Genomic DNA, 18,576 nt, shown 5'->3' with positions numbered 1-18,576 from the left:
ACCATATACTGCATGTGCCATGCCCAGGACATAAACCATGATGGAAGGATACGTTTTACGTAGGTACCTAATGGTGATTAACTAGAAATTTCCTTAGCTTTTTGATTATTATTATTTCTCTCTAAAGTCACAGTTGACTGTAGCAGTAAGGTACTTGATGCAAGAACCTTCTGAGGATCCGATCGATCCTTATGTAGTATCTAGCTGAGACTCCAGAATTACAGCAGATGAGATTAACCAATGCAATTTCAAGATATCCAAGGCACTCTTTTTGTTTGTTTTACCAAATGATAGTACAAATTCAAATCTTAATGCTGTTTCCTTTTTAAGGAATTCAAAAGCTGTCATTACTTTTATTCTGTAATAGGGGCCAATTAGTATTTTAACCCTATATGGACAGAACATCTTTTTGAAAGATTAGTTTAAGTGCGATATATCCAGCCCGTCCAAAGAGGGTTAAGCGATAGCCTGTAGTCCTCCATGTTACAACACAAAACTGTACATGATATGTATTACAGAATGTATGCAGCATGGTTGTTTTTTTCTTTTCTTTTTCTTTGATCTCAAAATAAAAAAAATAAAAATAAAGAAAAAAAACATTTGTAAAATAATGAACGATAAAACAGCAACACATTTACTAAACAACTAACCAACCAGGGACAATTTATTTTTAAAAATTAGCCAAAATATATCATGCATGCTGTCAAATTTTCCAAAATGGTAAAGAAAAAAGAAAAAGTACACAACATGTAAATTATTGCACACGAGAAAGGCTCCAAGTTTGCGTCAATGCAATAGTATTGCCCCGATACAGATCATGCATTCAACGGTAAATGAAAAGGGTGTGCTGGTGGTGCCAAGCACGTTGTCTTAGCCGCCACTGGACTAGCGAAACAGGGAAATCTACAAGGATGAGGGTGGGAGTGGGGTGTTATTCGCTGTTAACAGGCAAGTGATCTACCACACTCCACCGCTACTCAGTTTTAATTTCGTTGTCCAATGCAAGGTCACTGTGCCATTTTTTCATGTGTTTCTCAAGGGTGCTGTACACACTAAAAGGCATATGACAGATTTCACATTTGTAAACGTCCTTGCCCACTTGCCCGTGCGTTTTCATGTGCCGTGTTAGCTTGCTGCTCTGAGCGCAGGCATAATTGCAGAGCGCACACTTATAAGGCCTCTCACCCGTGTGGCTGCGCCGGTGCACTGTCAGATTGCTGCAGTTTTTGAATATTTTGCCACAGTACTCGCAGGTGTCACTGCGTCGGCCATCTTTTGAGCTGGGCCGACCAGGACCCCCAAGGTGTGGCGTGCTGCCGCCACTACCAGTTCCGCTGCGGCCCGAGATGCCATCCAGGTCCCCTGGTGGCGTAGAGAAGCGCAGGCTTCCATTCTCTGAGGAGTGCTCTGAAGACGAGGCGAAAGGCGATTGTCTGGAGTCCCCGAAATTCAGAAAGGGGTCCTTCAGCTGCCGAGAGGCAGCATAGCCAGCCAACCACTGGGAATAGACATTCTCAGTGTTGGGGATTGTAGAGGTGGAGAGGTCAAAGTCCTTCTCCAGCTTGATTCGTTTGGAGAAAGGACTACGTGAGCTGGGACTGCCCAGTAGGAGCTTCTTGGACAAACCAACAGAGGCAGACTCACTGGGGGATGAGCCTCGACCATTGATAGCTGAGCCACAGCCCTCATCCACTCTGTCTGATTCCAGAGCCGAGTCCTCATCACACATGTCCCTATGTGCATCATTGTCAGAGTTTAGGGCTCCTCGCTTGTGTTGATGAAATGCCTCACTGTAGTGCTGCATGCTGGCTGCCAAGCCCATGCCCTGCATAACCTCAGGCAGTGAACGTGGGATCCCGTCCTCACCCCCACCCAGACGTCTGCCGTTGTTCTCGTGGTGCCGTGCAGCCTCGAGGTTGAGGCTGAAGTGGTAGTTGTTTCTACCTCCCTCTCTCTCCAGCTCCTCCTCCTCTCCTTCCTCCTCTTCCTCTTCCTCCTCTTCTTCCTCCTCCTCCTCCTGTTCCTCTTTCTCTTCTTCCTCTACATTCTCTGGAATCAGACGGTTGTTTTCACTTTTGAATTTGGCTACCACGGACTTGAGGGCATTACTGGCACTACCCACTAAATCGCTGGTTCCAGGCTCAGGGGAGCTGGCTGTTGACAAGCCATCATCGGACTTGACCGTCATGGGCGATGACTTGTTCATGTGTGTCTTCATGTGCCGCTTCAGCTTGCTGGCCTGCGTACAGGCATGGTCGCACTGGTGGCACTTGTAGGGTTTCTCACCCGTGTGACTGCGTCGATGCACAACTAAATTACTCTGGAACTTGAAGGTCTTCCCACAGAACTCACAAGACTTGCTCTTCATGGGCGTGTTGGACTGTTGCGTAAGAGGGGTCGGGATGGACTGGGAGCCAGAGGGGGACTGCATGGAAGGTAGAGGAGGGGTGGAGAGAAAGGGTGGCTTGGTTCCTGACTGGAATGGTTGTAGTAGCCGTTGCATAGGGCTGGGCCTGTTGGGTGAGAGAGGAGGAGTTGACCCTGAGGTGTTACCAGCCAGCTCCCTCAATCTACGAGAGAAGTCCATAGCTGGGGGATCCATTGGTATGGGGTTGAGGCGCAGCACCCTGTCGAAGGCACTCGGGTGGTGGGTGGCCAAAGCCAGCTCCTCCGGGCTCAGGTGCTCCATGCGATGAGGGTCCAAGTGATGGCGGGGTGGAGGGCTAAAGAGAGGCGGCGTAGGGGGAAATCGACCCTCTCGGAGAGGGGGTCCATCGCGTCCAGAGTTGGGTATCCGCAGCAGGTTGAATGGACTTCCCTCTGGGAGATGGATGCCATGCAAGGGGGGCTGAGAAGAGCAATCTGCACCCATTCCTGAAGGAGCTCCCACACGGGGCGTGAGCGGACTCCCGCACTCACTCTCAAGGTAGATGTGGAAGCCATGAGTGTTCTGGGCATGTTGCAGCAGAAACCAGGCACTGCTGAACGGTTGCTTACAGGTTGTGCAAGTGTAGATGCTGGGCTCATCTTTACCTGCAAAACACAAAAGGGAAGAGTTAATTCTCTAACTGTACCAAAGAGATTAACTGCAACTCATTTAAAGGAAGAGCAGAATAGAGTAGAATAGAATAGAATAGAATAGAATAGAATAGAATAGAATAGAATAGATCTCTAGATCTGCTACATGTGTTTGTTCGTACTCATTCCCTTTCTCAGCTGCTCCCTAGTGTATTTCAGACCTACAAAAAAGCCTACAAATTGTGTCTTAATCATTTATGAACCTCTCTCATCTCCTGTCTAGACCTCAGGCCTGTGTAGCCCTCCATACTCACAGTCTCTCATCGGCTTTAGCCCCTCAGCAGGCTAAAGTAAGTATCACATAACAGTAAACACAGCTCTTATTATAAACATGCTCCCAAACAGCACTACAGGCCAGAACCCAGTGGAGCAGATCTTTTCACAACACAAGACCAGACAAAGCACTGGTAGTCCAGCAGAGAAAGACTGTGTTGGGGTTTAGCTCAGGTCTTTGCATGGGGTGATACACTCCTGCTTTCGGCTGTAGACAGTTCAGCCGGTTCTTGTAACGGTTGTCAGCAGAGCTATAAAAGCAAACAATAGTGCTCTCTCAAGCTGAACACTTTCATCCATGTACAAAAACAGATGAACAGGAACCATACAGTAAACAAAATCTGGAAGGACTACAGAAATATATCCTGTAAAGGGGCAACAGAGGAAACATGCACATTGTTAAGATGTGTTAAAGGTTACATTACACAAAATGCAGGTGTTTTAAGCCAGTGCAAAGCCATAGGAGAATAAGAACATTTGTTGCAAACACTTCACACATTGAAAAAAAATATTGTTTTGAAATTTGAATTCTATTTAATAAATTGTCTGCTCTTCAAATGCAAGCTCAAAAAGATCAGTTTAAGCAACAGTTGCTTAAAATGGAAATAAAGGATTCTACCAGTAGAATAGAAAAAAAGCAAAAAGAGAGACCATCTACTCCCTTACAACTGAAACAGTAAAGTGTGTAGACAATTGACCATATGCACAATTACTTCCTGGTTTTAGATAAGCCAGCTCAGTCATTTCCGGTTAACTGTACTGTGCCTTAAGGGAGCGCCCTTTGCTCGGTTTCTCTACATAATCCATTCACAATTTGGAGAAAAGTTTTGTTTGTCTAAGAGAACTACAGCAGCAACAAGTCTGTGTTGGATAAAACTTAAACGATGTAGTTGTTAAATTACATTTAAACATTTCTAAATATTGAATGCACTATTTAATTCTTATGCTTATTTAATTTGTATTTAACTATGTAGGTATTTAAATAATTCAGCATTATAGGCTGTTGTCTGGCCTTATTTATTTATTTATTTTTGAATGACAAGTGACTTTGTGACTTCTTGCACTTTATATTCAGTGCGATAAAGTACTACAATTTGTTGTAATATTTATTTTATTATAAATCAAAAAGCAAGACGTGAAAAAAACAGGGAGTTGAAATGGCAGCTGCAGCCAATGAGTAGAGCCCAAGGGCAAAGTGATTAGGCTATATTTCGTTTCGTTTTTTATTAAGTTAATTAAGGAAAACTTTTGGAGCATTTTTTGTTCGTTAAATAAGTTTTTGTTTTTTAAAGTAACGACCAAGCGGCCAGCGGCAGACAGTGAGCTGATCATAGCCTGAGGTCATAGCCATAGCATGTTTGATCAGTTTAGCCTTCTCAAATCATCACGACTTGCCTGAAATAAAATCTATCGATATAAAACAGTTCAAATAACAATTTTTAAACGTTAAACCTAGATAAATGTGCGCTGTTAAACGCATATCCAATAGTTTGTGCTGAGAGTGGAAGCTGAAGCGCGCTTTGAAGGACATGAAGTCGCCAGCGAGATCACTTGCATTTTTTTCAGTGGAAACAACTTTAAATACTTAAAAACTTTTTCTGCCGTTCGGTCTTGAAAAGGAGCGCTTCACAAAAATGAACCAAAACTCAGCGAATACACGCCTCACAAACATGATAAATATATCTATAGAAAGCTTTAAATTGCTACTTAACGAAACTTTTGCCGGTGCTTTGCGGCAAGCTTAAGCCTATTACGTGCATTTGAACCCATTTGAACGCAGAACTCTTCAGCTGCGCTGACGGCACGCTCGCTACTGCTGGTGCGGGACACTAAACACCGTCGAGCCGCTCTTGACAGTCGAGGTAGCACGGTCTCGTGTTGTTTCCACCAGCGCGGCATTGATGGATGTCTAAGATATTAAAATAAGGAGAAGCCTAAAACATGAATGAAAAGTGAACCTTTAATAAAGTGAATTTTACTGATGAGAAATAATAAAGGCTTTAAAATTTTAAAAGATTTTAAAAATGTATTCATGGCTATGAAGGTAGGATATTGATTATCGAGAATACCATTACGATGTCATTTAAGAGATTAGACTAACTGCCTAAACAGTTACGATATTGTTTATTTGTCAGAATTTAAATGTAGGCACACGACTTTCACAATTTGAGTTGAATTACTGAAATAAATGAACTTTTCCACGACATTCTAATTTATTGAGATGCACCTGTATATAAAATGAGCTTCACCAGAAGATTATGAGCTGGCTTATCTTTATCCGGAAGTTCTAAATAGCGCTCCGTGCATATGGTCAATTGTCACAGCAAAGGAACATTTAAAACAATAATTGACTTTCAATGGCACGTTGACAATGACCGGTGATTTTCCTCCCATTGCATTTGTAATCTCATTTAATGTTTCTGACTCCTCCATCACCTCATTTATGAGATTAAATAATAAAGGAAGCTGGAAACAAGAGCCTTTCATCATTAAACAGACTGTACTGAATGCACTGTTACCCATTTATACATTTTTTTTTGTCTCTGCATTTTGAAGGAACTGATACATTATATTTATTTTTTTTTTAAATCTTTAAAAACTAGCAGATGCCAATTGTCTGGTCCCTGTTAGCAAATTAACAGATGCTTTTACACATTTTTCAACACTTGTACCACACATGTAAATACCATATATTTAGTATTATAAAAATTGTTAAAAATATTAATAAAAAAGGGAAAAAACATCTTCATTACTACAAAACATATTGGAGGAAAAAACATACACCTCTCATAAATATGCCCAAGTCTAAATGTTTTATCTAGTTCAGATGGAAAGCTGTCAAAAGCTACAGAACCATTTTTGATAATTGCACTGAATAAATTCCTAAATAAAAAAAAATGTTATAAAGTGCTGCAAATGGCATTTGCACCATAAACAAGTAAACAAGCAGCAGGTTCAGGTTGCCTATAGTTAAAAAACACACGATTAACTCACAAATGGCAATGAAATGGATATTTTCATGAGGTAATGAGTGGCAGTTTGAACTTTGAAAATTACCAGCGCTAAAAGGGATGTTACATGCAAGGTACAGATATTTACCTACGCTCCCAAAAACGCAAGGTCAAGCGGTCAGGAAAAGAGCCATCATCCACATAGGAACCACAACAACAAACAGCGAAAATGGACAGGGGAGATGGATTTAACTCCCCCCACAAGCCAGAGGTCTCTAAACTGCTATCATGTACTGTTTACAACCATCCCGAGAGAAAGAGGGTAGAGGGAAAAAAGCGAAAAATGGAGAGATGGCGGAAAGAAAGGCTGAAAGAGGTTCTGAACGGAGCCGAACAGGCAGTGTGCACTCTTTCATCTCGTTTGTTTTCCTCAGAGGGGCTTTCTCTGAAGTCTTCAATAGCCAGCAAAGCATGTAACGAGGCAAGGCCTTTCTGCTGCTCAGAGGAGGAAAGGCAGGCCAGAGCCACTGTGGGTTTTCTCAGATAATCCTCTTAATGCACACAAATGGGGGTGGTTCTGGAAGGCTCTGTGGCGGGCAAACAGCCACCTCCGGACATCACTGCACCCTTTTGTGCTGCCATCATTTTGTCTCTGCCTTGGCACTTCTTAAACATGGTAAACGAAATCACACACCCACTCTACATGAGAAATATGGGCAACAAATAAATGATAGTGTTTAGGAATGATTGTTAGGAATAACATGAGTAAAGCTCAAAATAATATAAAACGTGGTGACGTATACCAGTGTTTCCCACACTTTTGTTAACATTTTAAGCCCTATCAGTAACATCAAACCATAAATGTGTTCTATTTTACTCAACTTATACTGGATATCATTTAGCATTATCATCTTTTTTTTTAAGTGTACATATTTAAGGTCACTCACTGAGCAGCTTCCTAGCTTTTTAATAAAACAGCGGAACTTGTTTGTCTTTCACTGAGAACTGAAAGGGAATATATAAGAGGAACTGTTTCTGAGAAAGATTTATTTTAAATCAATCCAGATGAGATATACAGTATATTTATTAATTAAAGGTGAAAGACCAAAATCCAAATCTTTCCAAATAACCCCGGAACCTGCACATACCCCTGGAATATATTAAAGACAAAGCCATTCAGACTTGACAGACAAATCTGACAGACATTTAAAAAAATAAATAAATAATAAACTAAAAAAATAACCCAAGGTCCCAGAACAAGAGAGCAATGGTGACGATATCACACGCCAGATTTCAGCTAGCTGACAGAGATGGGCAGTGAGGGAGGTGACGGTTGGTGTGAACAGAGAGAAAAATAACAGCACATTGCTGCTCTATGGCCCTGCCACCCACGAGCACCTCCTGACAATCTCACTCATGACCAACAGCTGAAAGCCCTGCACCAAATCAAGACTGCGCACTACTTTATATCAGGGGGGTTGATGCAAAGGCCAGCTAAATTATGGATCATTACAATCTGCAGAAATTACATTTAATTGCTGCCACCTGCAGAGGGTTTAACCTAGTACACATTTTTGTATTATCATGCAAAGGGTATTTTTCACTCCTGCCACACAGCTACAACTGTAATGGCTATCTGTTGTTGTCGAGGTTGAGGGAGAGTTTTAATTCGCCTCATGTCGTACACAAAACCCAATTTGCTTTCAATATAGGGTCTTCAGAAGGTTCAGTTCTTTAAATAGACTTTGAGGGCCTGCCGTCTCCTCACCAGCCACAGGGATCTCTGAAGGACAGGTTTCCGCATCTCCATGTTTAATAAGGGCCCGCTTCATTTCATTACACATGGCAACACTCAGCGGAATATGTAATCATCTTTTTCACATGACATTTTGAATATCCAACTAGACAAATAATTGTGGCAATAATTGATAGCTTCACGCAGGTGGCGATATTATTGACTGGCGTGCCTCTCGCAAGCACCGGCATGTGCCATGCGGGCATCGTGCTTGGCACGCTCACAGCCAGGTTCTTCTTCTGACAAAACTGTCACAATCTGTTCCGATGACAGGAGTCGGCGAGCCACCGACAGGTGCTCCAATAATCTGCTATTAGACTCTGAAGATTTTACTGGGTGGAATTAAAAGCAGCAGCCTGCCAAAGAAATTAGCATCCCCCTCCTTTTGGTCTAATTTTAATTTTCTCAAGAGAGTTGAAAGAATATTCTTTGTGTCATTGACTGTCTTTTTGAGAGGAGAAGTCGAGAGCTGAGCATTTGAGACGGATGGGCAGTAAAAGCAGATTAGGGACTCGTGGGTTCACAGCTGTTTAATGTGCGCAACTACATGGCTCGAGTCTCTTGGCCACCGCTGAGTGGACAAGTTTGCTAAATGTAACGATAATCTGTGCCTTGACACTCAGAGTCAGAGCATTTAATAGACATTCGGAAAGCGGCCTTGCTCTAATTTTCACAGATTCCTCAGTTAATTAGAAAGCTCTCCAATTTGCAGTGAAAGCGGGTCAGTCCGGACAAGCTGGCAAGCCGCGACGTTCGAGGCAGAGACTGCCAGTGACAGTTGTTGGACTGGTCTGCAGGAGCTGGCAGCAGCACGGCTACTTACAGACGGATGCGAGCGCTCAGTGCATTGCTGCAGTTTTTGCACAGGGAAATGTCAGAGCAATGTTACAGCACAGAGCCACGGGAAAACAAGAACACCCCCCACAGCTCCCCCCCAACCAACCTGCCAACCACATCCTCACAGGACCGACTAATCCAGCTAAATCACTACACACATACACATACACACACGCATTAAACTTCAGTTAGATAAAGCCACACTGAATGATCTTGACAAAAAGTAAGGCTGTATTACAGAGCGGTGATGGCTTGGCAGAGAGTGACTGGTGCCCATGATGAAACCGGAGACATGGAGGAAGGAAATATGTTGTGAGCCCCCCCATCCACCCAATTCCCCCCTTGCTGAGTTCTGCATCTTGCGCAGGAAAACTGTAGCACACCAAACAGATAGCTTTACAGTGCAAAAATAACCAAAAAGTAACAAGTTATGACTTGTGCAAAATTCAGACAGCTCGTCTGGGGCGCAAAACGTATAAAATCCACCTAGGGGACAGGTCAGCCTTATTTTATTGCAAAAGTGCACTCAAACACACACACACAACCTGTTTGTTGGTACGGGAAAGGCGTTGTGTTAGTTACACAAGTGCATTTACAAATGAAAACTTGTTTTGCCGTCATACCAATTTCATTAAAATACACTTAAATACAGCTAAGTGCATGAAACTAATGGATTTATCTTGACTGACACACATGGATGACTGACACGTATAGATGGAGAGCGTGTATATTTGGAGTAATGTCTAATGTTGGCTTTGTTAAGAGAGCGGGGTGCATTTCTATGTGTGCCGTCTGGATCGATGGCGCTGGCAGACTAAGATGAATGCCAGGTTAAAACAGCTCGGGCAGCCCAATATCCCCGACATGCAGATTCATCCATTGTTCTTCCTCCCACCACTAAAAAATCCACCCCCCTCACTCACACATGCACACAAACGGCGTCCGCAGCAAACAAAAGCACCGGATACGAACGCACTTGCATACAGCGATTCAAAACCTCCTACATGCAAAAGCGCAGGTCATTTGAACAGTTGCTGATATTTCGCGGGCTGTACTCTCAGCTTTCCATCTCGACAGCTTCACTGCTGTCACTAGCCGAGACTGCGGTTCCTTTTGTTTTGTCCTTGACGATTGTGTTAAGATTCAACAGCTCTCAGAGATAATGGTAATTGAAGTAATGCAACAGTGCAGTAACGGGATTACTGAATGCAGGGGGAGAAATGACAATGCCATGTAATATCATTTTTGAATTTTATCAGCGGCTTATGCTTTCAAGAGCCTCTGCATATATTTGTGTTTGAGGTGTCCCTTCACCTCTGCACCTGCTCAAGTCTCAAAGTTATGACATTACAATATAAGCATTACATTTTCATAAAGTAAATTAAGAACAATGCATATGAATCCTGTTAACACTGACAAATAAAATACATTTAATAAATCAATCAATGTCAAACTTTTTAATCTAGATTTTGGGTAAAAAAAAAAAAAACTATTCTATAAATGTGCATGATAAAGTGCACACTACCGTTCATAGGTTTTGGGGTCATTTTTTATAAAGGTGCTTACCAAGGCTGTATTTATTTAATCAAAAATAGAGTAAAATGGGTAATATTGTGAAATATTATTACAATTTAAAACAACTGTTTTCTATGTTAATATATTTTATTATTATGTCATTTATTCTTGTGATGGCAAAGCTGAATTTTCAGCAGCCATTGCTCTAGTCTAGTCTTTAGTGTTTGTTAACAAAAATAATAATCCCACTTTTGATTAGTAGTGTATATCAAGATTCTGTAGCTGATCAACATTAATTTAAAGTTATTTGCAATCACTTTTTGCTTTTGCTTATTCGTGATGAATTGTTCTGCAATGTGACAAATTAATTTTTAAAAGTACAAATATTTCAAGTAAAATACATGCACTTTTTAAAAATTGTTGTACTAATCTAGCTAGTCATACTAATTTTTCTCATTTACACACACACACTTATAAGTAATAAACAATAGCAAAATGCTGCTTAAAATACTTTTACAAGAAGCATACCATGAACATACTGCAGGACATGAGAACCTTATTTCATGTTGACTACACATATATTAAAAAGTGAACATTGTTGTCTTTTGATTTGATTAGATATAGAAGAAGAAGAAGAAGAAGAAGAAGAAAAATATTAGCTAATTCTGACCAGAGCAAGACATCTAATGGGTGTCTGTGTTTAACTCGTGTGTCAGTGCTTAGGTCATGTGTGTCTCTGGCTTGTATCAGTATTCCTCCAAGCAGTCTGGCTGGGTCGGCCCAGCACCGCTCTCACACACTCGGCTCTTTGTCCGGTTCCAGACTCTTTGTGGTGTGCCGAGTGACTGGCCACAAACAAAGGCCTGTTTGACCAACACTTGCTCACTGACAAAGCTGGACAGAGGAAGAACCATAAAAATCCCACAAAAGACTCCAAGACACTTCTCACACTGTGTGTCCTCCAAACCTAAACATTATGCATTTCTACCCGACTCGGCAAAAGAACACACACTAATATCTAAACAATGAGATGTAATGCGCCCATTAACTGCGCTTTCCAAAAATACGGAGAGAGGGAAAACAGACTGACTTAAAAGAGATACTGTGATAACTAGAGCTGGTGCTCCTGGGCAGAAACATCTCAGTAATTAACCTGGACAGGCCGGCAAAAATCTGACTTTCACATTTATTAACTTTAGCCATCCCAAACCCTGATAAGAAGCCTTTTTACTTTCACCTCAGCAAGAGGATGAGCAGCTGGGTCACATTTCCAAGTCCCAAACAAAGAAACTTTCACTAATGACAGAAAATATTATGTATGTGTGGAGTTAAGAAATAAACTTAATATCTATGACACTTGCAACTTTTATAAAGAAAAGGTGTAAAAGAGTGTATAGCAACAATTCATGATGGGTCAATCGCCCTGGGGAGAAAATATGGGTTAAAATGAAAAATCCTAATCGAATTCCCTCTCCACATTAAGCAAGTAATCCTAGCATCAACTCATTCCAACGAACACCATGTCTCCCATCTGCCTGCCTGCCGGACAGCAAGCGCAATTAAGAGCGGGAGAGATTTTCACACACCTGACTCCCCTCTCCTTATCATTATTACAGTGAGGAGAGACGTGTCCCCTCCAATCAGAAATACACACCGCTAAACAGGGCCTGCCCAGCTAATGATAACCACAGAGAGTGGCATACGTTTCCCTCTCAAGCCAGTCAAATCAAACCGGGCTGATCAGTAACGTGTGCACGTATTCTGTTATTGCTGAATACGAGAAGTTGATTTCAGTATTTAAGAGCAACAATGAGGCTAATTTCACAATCCTCTTGGTGTGTCATTAGGTGCTGCTGTACAATCTGCCACACAAGAATGAAGACAAAACACAATTACCCCTGAGTGCTTTTAAAGAACTAGGATATAAAAGCATTACTGTTTTGGTGACAAGGCCAATCAGGACTTTATATGTGCGTAAATATATATTTGCGCATGTGAGACACACGTGAACATGTCGTAGTTGGTTTGACTTGTGTGCCAGAGAGTTCCAGAGTCCCTGCTGTGATCCACATTGTGCTTCTCTGCACCCTTTGGCACTGCTGGTGGGTCATCCACACATATTCACAATATAATATACATATATATGCATGTATACCCTCAAATAGCATTATATTTGTGCAATATTTATGTATAATTATGTTGCATCATATAACAAAATATCAAACCAAGTGGCATTTATTTTAATTCTAAAACATACATAAAAAAAAATCACAAAGCAGCTAAAGATACTGTTCAAAAGTTTGGGGTCAGTAAGATTTTTTTAAACAATTGTAATACAATTTTAAAAATTGTGATACTTTTATTCAGCAAGGATACGTAACGTATGTATGTAACATTAATCAAAAGTGAAGTACATCAAAATTAAAGACATTTATAATGTTACAAAATAATTATACTTCAAAAGAATGCTGTTCTTTTGAAAGTTCTATTCATAAAAGAATCCTTCAAAAAATATTCGGTAACACTTTATTTTAATAGTCCACTTTAGACATTCTACTACCTATAAACAACTTTGCATGTGAACTAGCAGTCATTATAGTATTAGTAGACTGTCTGCTTAATATCTATTAACACTTTATTTTGATGGTCGCTCAACAGACGTTCTACTGACTATAAGTAACTTTTCAAGTGTGGCAACTTATTCTACTAACCCAAATCTAACATTTTACAAATGCTCTAATGAGAGTTAGTTGTCATGTAATAGCGAAGTTACTTACAGTTAGTAGAATGTCTAAAGTGGACTATCGAAATAAAGTGTTACCAAATATTCCACAAAAATATTAACCAACTGTTTTCAACAATGATGTTAATAAATGTTTTTTTGCATCAAATCAGCAAATTAGACTGATTTACTGGAGAAATGGATGCGGAAAATTCCGCTTTGCCATCTCGGGAATTAATTAAATTTTAAAATATATTAAAATAGAAAACAGCTATGTTGAATTTTAATAATATTTCACAGTATTACTGTTTCTATTGTATTTTTTATCAAATAAATGGAGCCTTGGTTAGCATAAGAGACGACTTCTTTTAAAAACATGTAAAAATCTTACCGAGCCCAAACTATTGAACAGTAAAATTGTGTAGACACTTTCTATTGTTCTAAACAGGACACCTGTGTTTACCAGGACACCAGGACACCCTTTACAAATCATTTAGAGACCATTTAAATAAAAATAACTGCAAACATGGCTTTATAAAGCGATGTTCTAAACACAGCTCTGGCATCATGTGTTTGCAGATATTGTTTGTTATAATACAATGATATTGTTCTAATACAATGACATTCATACACCTGACTTAAGTGTCCAAAAGTGTCTAAATACTATACATATATGAAGACTGAACAACTCAAGTGAAACCTTTTCTTTAACCAGCAGTCAAACATCCTCTGCTCATGCATGTGAATGTAGGGAGTGTGTGTATCTTAATGATAACTTCATGTAGAAGCAGCCCAGGAACTGTACTGGGGATCCGCTTTACCACTGGGGAGCATGCCTGGAGATCAGAAGCCCCAGAGGGACAGATGGAGTACTCTTGGCGGAGACACCCGTGAACAATGAACAAAAACATTGTTCCGTCACTCGGATTATTGGGTGTGCGAATCAGGCTTCCGTAGACACTGGAATGGATTGTTTAAAAATGAATTCCCGCATAACCTCATAAACATAATTTTAATAATACAGTCAGAGCCTCTTAAACTGTGTTTATGATTGTAATTAAATGGCCAAACCTTTATATAATCGTCAGAGCGTAAAACCATCTGCGCATCCTTTCTCTCTCTCTCGTGAGGAGAGAACCTCACTGCTGATGGTGGCAACTGTAGACTACTCTTAACCCAAAACCAAAATGTCAAAATTATAGAGAGCACAAATTACAGCATAGAAGGGTTGTGTGCTTTGCTCTTTTCCTTTTTTTTAAACGAAGGGAAAAAATGCTGAGAGAAATACCAGCATCCAGATGCACTCACACATATATGGGACCCTAGAAAGAATGACAAGACTGTAGAGGATGGGAAAGAAAGAGTGACATTCATTGTCATAAATAGCCTAATTAATCACTGTGCAAACTACTACACTGCTCCAAATGCATCAATTAATTACACCTAGATTCATTTATTCCTGTGGAGGGACACAGGCTTTGTGCCCAAAATCATTACTGCTGAAAAAGTCATTATTATTGGAATTAGATCTCATATTCAGTCTGAGAATTACAAAAGATTTGAAAAGAAATTCTTTTCCAAATTTTTCTTCTGAGAGAGAAGATTTACAAAAATGCCTTTTTTGAAATATACTTTTCAATATGGCTAAGTACTAATTAAGCCTTAGCACTCATTTAACCCACACAGCATCAGTGTTGCTCAAACACACAGATCATTCCTATAAAAATGCAGCAAACCGGTACATTTTGCAACCGGGGCTTTGGCTGCAGCCTCTGAAGCACAGATCATGGAGAACTCTTTTCTTCATTGTCTCTCTCGGAGCCAGAGAGAACGAGGGAATGAAATAGAGGGGAGGAAGGGAGGGGGGAGCTGAGTGAGATATTCACAGCACGTTCTGCATAAATGTATCGCTGCATCTGTAAGGAAGAGAAATTGGAGCTGCGCAGAGCTGGGGCCCGGGGCATGGCTTCAGACACTGTCAAAACATTTTCAGCCATTTTAATTAGAGGACCAAAGCCAGTTCTGAGGCTCCATAACATTTGCTTTCACATAATTGCACTTCGCTCAGCGTTTTCGCCCTTTCTGTCCCGCATCGTATTCAACTTGGGCAATTCATATTTCCATTAAGGCTTTTTTGTGCTTTTTCAATTTGAATATATTTTCTTATAGGACATTCAAACATTCATGAATAGCATGTCCTACGGTGGCTGAACAGCTGGAAGTCTGTTCGCTTGTACTTCATTAATTATTCAGCTACCTTCAGCTCTGTCACTGTAGTATAGTGTATATGAAGTACAGTACACAAGAGGCTTCCAGTGGGTTTTTAAGCTCTTATTCTGCATTTTGTCTGCATTTATCCCCATTTAATCCATATGCTCAGATAAACAAACAAGCACACAAATGCTGACACTTGTGATGGAAATGGAAGGTGTTCAAATAAATTCGGAGTAGTAATTTTTCCTGTTCCTTCACACGCAATAGGTCAGCGGTCACCTGCACACAAACCCCCCCCACACACACACATACACACATACATGCACGAGAGAACAGGGATGTGCAGGGACATGCAGACCAAGGCAGTCAGCAAAAGCAGCTGTCGGCCACAGAAGATCACTCATCGGCCTTATAGTACCATCATAAAGCTCAGCAAACAACAGGTACTGGCCTCATGCCCTTGGAAAGACACACATACATAAAACAAAACACTCTAACAAGCCGCTATTTTTTATGTTAGCAATAGGCATGCAAGTATAACTCTTTATTTGCTCTAATGGTGTCACGTTGCACACACACGAGGGACGAGGAGACGCTGGAGAATATGTTGACAGGACTTTATTTGCACCAAGGAACCAAGGGAGACGAACACAGGAAGACGTTCACACGAAGACGTTCAACAGCGGACAGAGAACTAGGGACTGGGAACACTTTAAATACACACAGGAGGAGGGGATGACGAGACACACCTGGGATCCATGAACCATCATGGGGAACACCTGGGACAAATTAAACATGGGAAAGGAACACCTTAGTTAAAAATTAGTTTGACTGACAGAATTTTTTTTTTTTTGATAGATATTAGCCAATACCACAGGGGTGTTTAACAGTAGCCCAGATACTATGATGTATCTACCATTATGGTCAGCCAGCTCATCTGAGGGATTAAAAGAAATATCTTTATCAATAAGGATAGCAACTCCCCTTTGTCTATACTAGGAAATAAGGAGTAAAAAGATTGTGAGTCCCATCTTCTGCGTAATTTAGTGTGGTCAGAGACATTGAGAATGGGTTTCCTGCAAAAAGACAATTTTAGCTTGTAAGCCATCCAGGTGAGTTATCACTTTGTTAAGCTTAGAAGGACGGCCAAGACCTTTCACATTTATATATACAGAGATGTTGAAAATGAACAAAAAGAATGGATTGTGCAATGCATAATATATAGCCACAACAGTAGGAAAAGGAGAGAGAAAAAATAATAAAATAAACTATTCTGAAAAACACCAAACCTGTAAACCCCACCCACTCCAACACCTCCCTCAACCAGGTGTATGCAAGACCATGCCATGATGCCAAAAATGCCATGAATGGCAAAATGGTTAGAATCAAGTCAAATCAGTTTCAAATCAAACTATAGACAGACTACAGACCAACGCATGGTGCAAAACAAACAGCGATTTTTACGAGTGAAAAAAAAATTATGGCAGGATGACGAAAGACGAATCGAAGTGGACCCTAATAATGAAGGGCCTTGGTGGCTGTCCAGGTTTGGGCTTTGGCTGGAGTGACCTATGAGCTCGATCGAACAGCGGCTTCTCTTCCAAGATCAACAGGTCGTGGGGAAAGTTTGAAACAGTGATCAGCTTGATCTGCTTTTGAAATCCTTGCACTTTAAAGATAGAGAGTTAACCTAGGTTTGAAGTTTGGCCATGGTAGTTACAAGGCACACGAGAGTATCACTCGCGGCCGTCGTCGAGTCCTCAACGGCTCTCATACGCTCCTTTTGTGAACTAGGCGACTGCTGTATTGTGGCAACAGCCAAAGTCAACTCTTCTTTAACACCATTTATGTCTGATTGTAGACCACTAATTGCACTTTCAATCTTAACACAAATTTCATTTTTCATGGATTCGAGCGATTGTTTGAACATTTCAGCTGAGAGTGATTCCCCCTCGGATCATCCGAGCTAGCCCGTGTCTCTTTGCCGCCTAGTTTGCTGCCAGAAGCTGCCATTATACACACAATATCCACTAACTTTGTGCCAGTGTGTGTTCATAAATCTTAATGCAATAAATGAAATAAACTTCTAGGTCTGTTTATTATTTACTTGAAATTTCACCTGCGAGGAGCTTACTAAAAATGCGCAACAGCCCGTTTAGAGGTTGAAATAACAATGTTATCATGAATTCTTTTGGCCAAAGTAATCTGTGTAGTGAAAATATGATACTGTGAAAGCCCTAGTTTAGATCATTTGCATGTGAACTCTAGAATTTATTCTAAAAGCCGACTGGCCCTTTTAACTGAAAGCCAGGTCTTACAACTGCCATATTAAACGTTATGATTTTTCTTATACATTTTCCTACAAGTGGTCCATCTCTCCCCATTATACTGTCTCTGGTATCTCTCTCTTTTGCTCTTCTTCATTCAGTTTCAGGTGTTTGTTTTTCCCAGCCCAGACTGTCTTTGGAAATGTTTTTTTCTCCACTATCTGGCTGCAGGTCTGCACTGACTCAACCTCATGGGTTCAGAAAGGGGCAGGGTGGAGGGGGGGAGTTGATGAGAGAGAAAGAGAAAGAAAAGAACAAAAGGAAAAGTTAAACCTGTAAGTCAGAGCCGTTTTTGGAATTGATTACTGTGCTAAAACAAATTAAAAATATTAATTATTAATTGCAACAGGAATATGTAAATATTCAATAGCTGTAAATATATGTTTCAGAATAAAACCAGAATATGTAAAAAATCAGAATATGTAAAATTTTGTGCACGTAAACAAAAACGCATTGACTGGAAAACACTGTGTAGGCTTCAGCCAGTTTCACCATTTCATCTCTCAGCATTTTCTCTCTCTCTCTCTTTCTCTCTGTATTAGAAAACAGTCTTCAAATATATTCAACCAAGAGCAACAATCGATAAAAGGACATTTTTAACACACACACACACATATATATATATATACTGTAACTGCTGCCCCGTCAACAGTAAAATCCCCTCAATGATTCTGATGGCAGTAAGGGGGGGTGAAAGAGCCATAAAAAAGTTTATTCGCATAAGTGCCTCCTGGAGCCACTGACCTTTGCACTACAAGAGCTGACAGATATGCAGAGAGAGGTGTGAGGATCCTGTGTGTGTGTGTGTGTGTGTGTGTGTGTGTGTGTGTGTGTGTGTGTGTACCTGGTATTTATCACGTTATG

The 18,576-nt window shown here is 40.6% G+C and overlaps 1 protein-coding gene across 2 annotated transcripts in view; it reads right to left on the bottom strand.

Moving 5' to 3' along the window:
- The window catches only part of LOC107655449 (B-cell lymphoma/leukemia 11A-like), a 65,283-nt gene that overhangs the window by 3,161 nt on the left and 43,546 nt on the right, over positions 1 to 18,576 (bottom strand). The window contains exon 3 of one of the 2 annotated variants that reach the window (XM_016442940.1): positions 2,102 to 3,033. In XM_016442940.1, the coding sequence (XP_016298426.1) occupies positions 2,102 to 3,033 (932 nt within the window). Of the gene's footprint in view, positions 1 to 432; positions 3,034 to 18,576 lie in introns of those variants that run through there. The other variant, XM_016442939.1, reaches the window with a different exon arrangement.

Source organism: Sinocyclocheilus anshuiensis, unplaced genomic scaffold (genome assembly GCF_001515605.1).
Source record: "Sinocyclocheilus anshuiensis isolate Anshui unplaced genomic scaffold, SAMN03320099.WGS_v1.1 scaffold763, whole genome shotgun sequence".
NCBI classification, from domain to species: domain Eukaryota; kingdom Metazoa; phylum Chordata; class Actinopteri; order Cypriniformes; family Cyprinidae; genus Sinocyclocheilus; species Sinocyclocheilus anshuiensis.
This window is presented reverse-complemented; position numbering and strand designations above follow the sequence as displayed.